Genomic DNA, 9,838 nt, shown 5'->3' with positions numbered 1-9,838 from the left:
ATGGGATCTTTTTAAATTTTCTTTTTAATATTGAACTGCTGCCAAATATAGCTAATATTCATTTTGGAGGAAATAAAAAAAAAGTGAAATTAAATAGGAAAAATAATACTCTTCAATAGCTAATGGTTAAAAAGAAAAAATTAAGGAAAAAATGCAATAAAAATATTAACTTAAAAATAAAATTAAATTAACATCCTAGGTAAAAAAAAATTAGGAAGAAAACTTTTTTTCCTGTATATTTATGAACAAGATAATATGTTGTTAGGATTAAAATTAAATATATAATATATTTATTAGTTAAATCATGATTAGAGATTTACTTTGGGAAATTAAATCTTAGCCATTTATTTTAACTTATGTCATGTGTCATTAATCCAAATAGGAACTTGTAGAAAATGGAGAGGAGTCGGATCCCATATAAGCTTAGGTGGATCCATTAGCTATGTCTTTCTAAGACAAATCCTACAGGGTACGTAGTTAGGGACAAATGAATTGCTCTTGAAGATCAAACCTCTACTAACAGGAGGGTCCATTTCAAAGTCATCTCCGTGCTAAGTAAAATTTCAATGTAATAGATAAAGTTATAATCATACCATAGTCAAAATATTTGAAAAGACAACAATTAAGACTACTAATTCAATCATAAGTTCATATTAGAATTGCTCATTTAGAAATCATGATTTCATAACTTCACTCATTAAGACACTTACCTATCTAAGCATCTAAATCATGATTCCTTTCAAATACGAGAAAACCTTTCACAAATTATTGACACTTTATCTTAAAAACATCATTTAGTCATAAATCATCACTTTCTTAAAACATGCATAGATTCATAATCATAATTCACGAGTTCATAAACATAGTTTGCATTCATAAAATAAGCATAAACATGGGTTCATGTGAAATTAATGAAAATCTTGTAATTAAGTTAAATTATGCATAATAAGTTTGAATATAAGTAATTGAATCACAACAATTCAAACCCATGGAGAGTAGCATAAAACCTTGGAGGGGGAGCGGGGGGGGGGGGATAGGTACTAGTAACTAATTTCAACTCGACAATAAGATTGTCTATGTAGTACAAAAAATTCACATTTCCTAATATTATTTTGTCTATTTTTATTTGTCCATTATATTAAAAAATTAATACAAATCTCACTAATTTATGGTTTAATTATATATCTCTATTTTAGTTTACCACATTTATTTCATTACCAGATATATGGCGTACTTATACACATGTATTCCGGATACATGAGGATCAAGTTATGTGTAATTTATGCAGTCACGCATGAGTAGAGGGGCACATACAAGCGAATAAAAAAGTAGTCTTTCTTTGTGACAAGCATGTTCTAGTATCGAATAGCCCGAAATACATTATATCCAAGTGTGTTTCGTATGTATTTGAGATACACTCGCGCTTGGTTGGAAAGTCAACGCGTGAAGCTACTGTGTGCTGGATTATGACTGAACGTCTCTAAGTCAGAATTCAGGCGAGAAGTGATGCACATTATCTGCTTGCCGACTTGTAGTAGGGACCTATACGAACGATTTGCACGTCAGTATCGTTGCGGGCCTCCACCAGAGTTTCCTCTGACTTCGCCGGATCATTCAATTGATAGGAGCGATGGGCGGTGTGTACAAAGGGCAAAGACGTAGTCAACGCGATCGGAAACTTTCTTGTTCACCTTTACTCTCGCCTTTCCATTATTCAATTTGTATTATTGCACGTGATGTGGTGAACTAAGGATAAGGGACTATTTTGGACTTCTTCTCTTTAAAATACATTTTGATATGATTCAAACCTTTTTAAATTTAGATTGTGTTTGGTATGAAGGAAAACATTTTTCAATTTTATCATGTTTGGTTGGGTAAAATGTTTTCCAAATCAACTCATTTTCCACAAATTTAAGGAAAATGACTTCCCTTAAAAAATTAAGGAAAACATTTTCCAAAACTTTCCTCCAAATTCAAATTACAATTTTTTTGATGAAAAAATAAATTTAAAACTTACTTTTAAAAAATATTTTTTAACTTCAAATTTTTATTTGTTTACCCACCCTCACCTCGACCCCCCTTCCCGCCAGCCCAAAAAAAATAAAATTTAAAGTTTTTTTTTAAAAAATAATTTCAATTTCAAAATTTTATTTTCACCCCCCGCCAGCCTCCTACCCCCCCCCCCCCCAAAAAAAAAATTTAAAGTTTGTTTTTAAAAAATACTTTCAATTTTAAATTTTTATTTTTACCCCCCACCCACACCCCAAAAAAATAATAAATTTAAAGTTTGTTTTTATAAAATAGAGAAAATGGTCTGGAAAATACTCCAACTTTGACCGAAATTGCTGTTACGATACAAAACTTTATGGAAGACCTTTTACCCCTGCACTATTTAATAGTGTATTTTAAAGGTATATATGTGCCCACGTGGACACATTACTATTTAAAATGATGCAATATTTATGATGTCCACGTGGACATATATATACCTTTAAAATACACTATTAAATAGTGCAGGGGGTAAAAGGTCCTTTCCAAAGTTCGTATTGTTACAACAATTTCGGTCAAAGTTCGGATATATTTCAAAGGAAATATTACTTGGATGGATGTCTTTTAAAAAATAATTACGAATTTTAGCGATATTTTTTATTTATTACCATTTTTAGCAATACATAACAATACTATGTTAAATATGCAATATGTATTAAAAGTGAATTATGTATGATATATATGTATTATAATTGTTTTTTAAAATATATTATGCTTTTTTTGGTAAGAAGTTGACACATTGTATTATAAGTGTATTAAATTGTATGATAAATGTATTATCCATCAATAAAACTTGTATTATATGTGAATAATAAATTGTTCTTTGTAATCTGTATTATAAATTTATTAAAAGTGATCAAGTGAAAAAGAAATGTTATTGCTATAAATGGTAAATATTTTTTTATTATAGTATATTTATGTAAGTTTCCCTTTTTTAAACCTTTTTCCCTAAAAAATACTTTCAATTTCAAATTTTTATTTTTCACCCCACCACCACCACCACCACTCCACCCCACCCAAAAAAAAATTAAGTTTATTATTAAAAAATATTTTCAATTTCAATTAAAAAAATATTTTCTACTCGAAGTAAAAATAAAAGATATTTTCTCAAAATATTTTTTTATTCATAAATCAAACACCAAAAAATCTTTTTCGAAAAATATTTTCTACTCACCAACCAAACATGAGAAAATAAATAAAAAATGTACTTATTTTTCAAAGAAAACATTTTCCCTCGTACCAAACACACCCTTAGGATCAAAACTCTAAACTAAATAAACAAATTGAATTAGACCGACAAACAATTTGAAGTACGCAAATTTCACTTTATCCGCGTCCAAAGCCCATTGCGTGAAATCCCAAAAGGCTGGAACATAGGCTCCATAATTCAACGAAGTGGGAGTCATAGTTCACAAAGCAAAGAAAATTCACCGCGAATCTTTGGAATTTGGCCCTAAATGATGAGCTTAGTCCCATTATCTTCCTCTCTGTTGATCTAACAATGGCCAAGTTATTTGTTTCTGCAAACCACGCACACCAACTGTTTGATATTTTTGTCGCATGAAATTTTGACTGCACACCAACTGTTTGATATTTTTATCACATGAAGTTTTGACTCCTCCTCCTCATCTCCTTCCTACTAAAGTCCCTAAACTTCTTGTAGGTTGTTGTCTACCTGTAAGTTTAATGTACTTAAATCGATTCTACAAGATAAACAGCACATTTAATTATGTATCTCTGCATTTTCGCCGTTTCTTGGGAACCCAAAATGTGAACAAGGTAGCTTTGTACTTCCAGAGAGCGAGGCTTGTCGATTCAATAAGACTCGCTCTTCGGTCTAGTTCTTCAGATAATCTTGTTACCTATCTGGAGAATCCTTCTTTGGATTCTTTTGTAGTCACTAAGGCACTTCAATCAGCTCCCTCTCCTGAATCAGCTCTCCATTTGATTGAATGTCTTAAAAAGATTCCACATTTCTCACATACACATAATACCCTTTATGCATTAGCCAAGATTCTTGCTAAGGCGCGGGAGACTGCCAAACTCCAAGCACTTATCAATGCCATTAACTCGGGAAAGTTCGTTAATGCGGCACGTGTTAGTTACATGGATCAAATGCGATGGTATGCCATTAGTAGAGAGTTTAATGATGTTGTCCGTGTGTGGGACGAGTGGAGGACAACCCTTCGAAAGCATCCATGTACTGAGTCTTACAACATTGTAATGGGATTATATGTTCAGGTGGGTAAGGATAGTGATGCTGTGAGGGTATTCCGTAGGATGATTGAAGAAGGGGCACTTCCTAATTGTAGGACATACACTATTATAATTGAGCATCTTGTTAGAACTAGAAAGTTGGATTCAGCCATCGAGCTTTTCCATATGTTGCCCCATGTTCGGATCAAACGTACATTAAAGCAGTATTCTGTTCTAGTGGAAGCATTCACTATTGCCAATCAGTTGGATGTCGTCAAAGTCTTGCTTGATCAGATGAGGAGTGATGGAATATTGCCTGTTCGAGCTATGCTATGGTCATTGCAGCAGATGCAGAGTGCTGGTTATGATGCTGAGACAAATGAATTGCTAAGGGACATGTTATCGGATGGGAGGATTAAGATGATTGGTTACTCTATGGACAGTAGTGAAGACGACAGTGATGATGAAGAGATTGACGGTAACAATACTAATGCTGTGGATCAACCTCACCTGAAACCATGGTTGGATCCAGCTTCTTTAGCTAATGCTTTGCAGAACTGGGGCGCTGAGGAGGTGTCAGCACTGGAGGCTGCAAATTTAGTTTGGACGACTAGGTTGGTGTGCAAGATGATCAGGAGCTTCAAGTCAGCAGAAACAGCTTGGCAGTTCTTCTGCTGGGTTTCTTGTCAGCCAAGATTCATTCATGATATATACACAATTTCAAGAATGATAACCAAATTAGCTCGCCAAGGATGTGTCGACTTGGTTGATCAACTTCTGTCTAAGGTTGAAAGAGAGGGCATTCAATTGTCATTCAGCACGATACGGTTAATTATTGATTTCTATGGGATTTCTCGTTATGGTGATCCCGCCCTTAGGGTTTTCAAAAGCATTAAAACGATCTGTGGTCCAATATCTAAAAGCAGTCAGTTGCTTCTGTACTCATCTCTGCTAAGGACATTGATAAAATGTAAAATGAATTCGGACGCCTTAGATATTCTAGAAGAAATGAGTTTACTAGGAATTGTTCCAGATTCACAAACATATTCTGGACTAATGAACCATTTTGCTCTTCACAGAGATATAAAAACTGTACAGAGGCTTTTTGGGATGGTCAGGCAGAGTGGTATAGAGCCTGACGCTTATATGTATAAAGTTCTCATACATGCTTATTGCAAATGTGAAAGAGCTGCTCTTGCTCTCAGGGTTTTTGAAGACATGAGGAACTCTGGGTTGTTGCCTGATGCTCATACCAAACAATTGCTTGTCAAGAGTCTCTGGAAGGAAGGCAAGCTCCTAGAAGCTGCTTCTGTAGAAGAGAGAACTGAGGAAATAAGTGATGCTCTCCCCCTTGCTTCACCTGGACATATGTTTACAGTGAGCTCTACTGATCTTTCAAGAGTCTGTAACATATATTCCAATAGTTTCCAGTCAACTTGTAGTTGAAAGACTATGTCATTGATCGGGATATAGAGCTGTAATGCTTTTCCAGTTCCAACAGTGTGATGAAGAATAGATCCGAGAAAGAGACTTACTGCAAATGGCCTCCTCCATATTTCAGGTCGACATCATCAACTTCAAGAGTCCGTAACATTTATTCCAATAATTTCCAGTCAACTTGTAGTTGAAGGACTATGTCACTGATCGGGATATTGAGCTGTAATGCTTCTCCAGTTCCAACAGTGTGATGAAGAATAGATCCGAGAAAGAGACTTACTGCAAATTAGCAAATGGCCGCCTCCATATTTCAGGTCAACATCATCAACTTAACTCTTATCAAGGAGGTCTGGTTACATGTCCATAGCATTTTGATTATGTTGATCAGAATTGAAGTGTTGATCTTTGTAATATTGTTGCTTAAAATTGCGAATGAGTAACTGGACTTTTACTTGGCATCTGAGTAAATGTCGCAGTTGTCAGCAATGCAGCTGTTTTGCTGATATAAGGTGGTGATATTGCAAGTTCACTCATTTGCTAGGGTTTAGCTTCTATGTGGTATCTGTGCTCTTTGTAAACAAGATATACTCATGATTTGTGTTTTATGGGAGGGTGGAACTGGTGCTTGTTCACCTGCTCTATGATTTTTGCTTGTTCATCCCAGGACCAATGTCCACGCATGATTGGATGTTCAATTTTCTGCCTCTTAAGACTTCAACTATAATTTTTGCATTGTCATTAAGGATTTGCTTAGGCTTTCCACATAAGATAGGTTTTCAGAAAATCTTAAAATTGTTATCATGGAAAAACTAAGCAGCTCTAACCCTTCGGGGTGGCCCAGTCGTTTGGACTTGGGACTTCCCTCTTGGAGGTCTCAAGTTCGAAACCCCTTGCCAGCGAAAGCAAGGGGTTTGCCTTCTGGGTCGAGCTCGTCGCACCGGGCTTGCCTAGTGCGGGTTACCTCTCCTATGTGGTTTGCGAGCTATTGCATAGGAGCGGGGGTTTTACCTTGTGCTCACCCAAAGGGTAGCGGCTGCGGGTTTTCCTTGTCATAAAAAAAAAAAAAACTAAGCAGCTCTGTTCGTTTTAGTTGTAAGGAGAGAACACTTCACCTGGTCTTGAAAGAGAATAAAACTAGCAACACCGAGGGTGTGTTTGGTATGACAGAAGTCATTTTCCTGAATACGTTTCTGGTGTTGGGTGGAGAGTGTAAAATATTTTCTGATATTTTAAAATAAAAGATTCATAATTATATTAGCATAATAAAATTGTTTTGATTATATTTTTAAACATTGAAGATTGATAATAACATCTAAATGTTGGTTAAATCAATGATATGAAGTATGATTGTTGAGATAATTGCAAAGGTGAGGGAAGTCATTTTCCTTCTCGTGTGAAAAATGTTTTCCTGGCAATCAGACCCTAGAAAATGACTTATTTTCTGGAAAATATCCCCTGAAAAATATTGTTCTTCATGCCAAAGTATGCCAGGATTGTCTCCATGAAACTGACAATTGTAATTTTTTCCTACTTTATTAGGTCTCTTTCTCCTAAGATAAGAGAGTGACACAAGCTCGCTTGCATGTGTTAAGCATATAACTATTGACAACCACCTCTGGGAATTCACCGGTATCTCTACTTTTTTATTCTCTGTTGTTTACTTTATGAACTTTGGTAGGAAGAAGGAATCCGTGCCGTCTAGATTTGGTTCTAGTATTAATCTATTTGCTGGAGCTTCCCTAGGAAAGAACTGAAAGGAAATGTCATAGTCAAGAGAAAGTAAGGATTATATATACAAATGATTTCCTTTTGCTTATTGAGAATAATTTATAAAGCATTGTTGCATTAAGACAGAGACAGCTGCTTAAATTATTTAGAGTAGGCAGAGAAGGCAAGAGGGTATCTCACAGACAAAGCTACAGACAAGGCCTCCTAGATATTCTTTTTTTTCCTATCCTTCCAAACTTTTAGAATTTTTGTAGCTTTCACATTAAAGTTAAATAAATTCCTAAATTCACTCTTGCTCATGCTAACAAATATAACTTACTAGCTGTTGTCTTGCTATCTAAGCTTTGCATCAATGGTAGTTCCTCTTGTCTCCTTGTTTTACAACTTTTTCCTCTTTCTCATACTTTCGTCCTCCAACATAACCGCTCAACCATCTAGCACAGACACAGACTTTTCATGCTCGTTTAACTCTTCCTTTTCTTGTGATACTTTTATTTCATATCGTGCCCGTCCACCAAATTATTTAGATGTCGGAAGTATATCTGATCTTCTTGAAGTCAGTCGTTTAAGTATAGCTACGGCCACAGGTCTAGCCTCAGAGGATACCGAGCTATTCCCTGACCAGCTTTTACTTGCACCTGTTAAATGCTACTGCAATAGTTCTCATTATTTCTCCAATGTCACCTATCAGATCAGGAAAGGCGACAGCTTTTATTCAGTTTCAATAGGAGCTTTTGAGAACCTTACTAATTATCACGTGGTGCAAGATATGAATCCAACACTAGATCCAACCAACTTGACAATTGGGGCAGAAGCTGTTTTTTCTTTGTTTTGTAAATGCCCCACACATTCTGATCTCGAAAAGGGACTTCAGTACCTGGTCACTTATGTTTGGCAGCCTTGGGATGATGTGTTGCCTGTAAGCGATATGTTTGGAGCATCTGCAGCTGACATTCTGGCTGCCAACAATTACAGAAATTTCACTGCTGCAATATATTCTCCTGTCTTGATACCAATAAAACTTCCTATTATTCTGCAATCTTACCCCTCTTCTGCAAGCAGTAGAAAATCCAAACATGGATGGATAGTCATTACTGTTTTAAGTATTATGGGGTTGCTTTCAGTTTTTTCATTTTGCTTGATGGTATACATGCGTCATCTAGACGAGAAGAGGAGGGCTAACTTAGCCCATAACTCTTCTACTCTTGAAACTTCTGATCTCTATCATACCAAGAAAACCTCAGAAGGTGAAATTATGGACCATAAGAACATTCAAGATAAGCTTCTTCCTGGAGTTTCTGGCTACATTGGAAAGCCAATAATATATGACCTGAAGATCATCATGGAGGCAACTGTCGACCTCAGTGAGAGATACAGGTTAGGAGGATCAGTGTACAAGGCTACAATGAACGACCAAGTTGTAGCAGTCAAGAAAACAAAACAAGCCTCGGAGGAATTGACAATACTTCAAAAACTACATCACGCAAATCTAGTGAAACTAATGGGCATTTCATCAGACGATCTTGGTAATTCCTTTTTAGTTTATGAATATGCTGAAAATGGCTCACTGGATCAATGGTTGTTTCCCGGATCATCATCATCTTCTTCTGCCTCTGTCTTAGTGGCATCACTTGGTTGGAGTCGAAGATTACACATAGCCTTGGATGTTGCAAATGCTCTGCAATACCTGCATGAACATACTCAACCTAGTATAGTTCACAGGGACATCCGAACGTGTAGCATACTTCTTGATTCAAGGTTTAAAGCCAAAATTGCAGGTTTCTCTACAGCCAGACATGCCACCAACTCAATGATGCTGAAAGTTGACGTGTTTGCTTTTGGGATTGTGCTGTTGGAGTTGCTTTCAGGGAAGAAAGCAATGGAATCAAAAGATTATAATGATGAGACTCTGATCATGTGCAAAGAAATTAGTGGAATCTTGGAAGTTGAAGAAAACAGAGAGGAGAAGTTTAGAAAATGGATGGATCCAAAGTTGAGCTTTTACCCTATTGATGATGCTCTAAACTTGGCTGCCTTGGCGACAGCATGCACATCGAAGCAATCAGCAGAGAGGCCTAAGATGACAGATATTGTCTTCAACCTCTGTTTTCTTGCTCAATCATCTTTTGAAATGTATGGACCATCTTGGACTTCAGGTGAAGCTGAGGAGATTGTCCAGATTGTTAGTCCAGTAATAGCACGTTGAGTTAAAGATGGAGCGTAAATATAGTTCAAGAACTTGTCAGTTCGTCTCAAATTTGTAACATATTCTGGATTATAAAGCCACAGGAACAATAATCAAGCTGATCTCCAGAATATATTGCAAATTCGAGTTATCTTGTCCAGCTTTTCCCTGTATTTCTCTTGCTGCTAAGTTAGTTGCTAGAGTATATTCTTGTATTGGATGTTTTTCTCAACTTTGAAATAA

General features: G+C 36.0%; 2 protein-coding genes across 2 annotated transcripts; both read left to right on the top strand.

The window, feature by feature from the left end:
* Positions 1 to 3,582: 3,582 nt before the first annotated feature.
* On the top strand, positions 3,583 to 6,321 carry LOC125849136 (pentatricopeptide repeat-containing protein At5g66631). The gene has a single exon (XM_049529158.1). The coding sequence runs from the start codon at positions 3,736 to 3,738 to the stop codon at positions 5,689 to 5,691; it is 1,956 nt and encodes a 651-aa protein (XP_049385115.1). The 5' UTR covers positions 3,583 to 3,735; the 3' UTR covers positions 5,692 to 6,321.
* A 787-nt stretch (positions 6,322 to 7,108) lies between these two features.
* On the top strand, positions 7,109 to 9,838 carry LOC125848787 (serine/threonine receptor-like kinase NFP). Its single transcript, XM_049528722.1, has one exon. It carries the CDS (start codon positions 7,763 to 7,765, stop codon positions 9,614 to 9,616), a length of 1,854 nt encoding a protein of 617 aa, XP_049384679.1. The 5' UTR covers positions 7,109 to 7,762; the 3' UTR covers positions 9,617 to 9,838.

This window comes from Solanum stenotomum, chromosome 12 (assembly GCF_019186545.1).
Source record: "Solanum stenotomum isolate F172 chromosome 12, ASM1918654v1, whole genome shotgun sequence".
NCBI lineage: Eukaryota > Viridiplantae > Streptophyta > Magnoliopsida > Solanales > Solanaceae > Solanum > Solanum stenotomum.
This window is presented reverse-complemented; position numbering and strand designations above follow the sequence as displayed.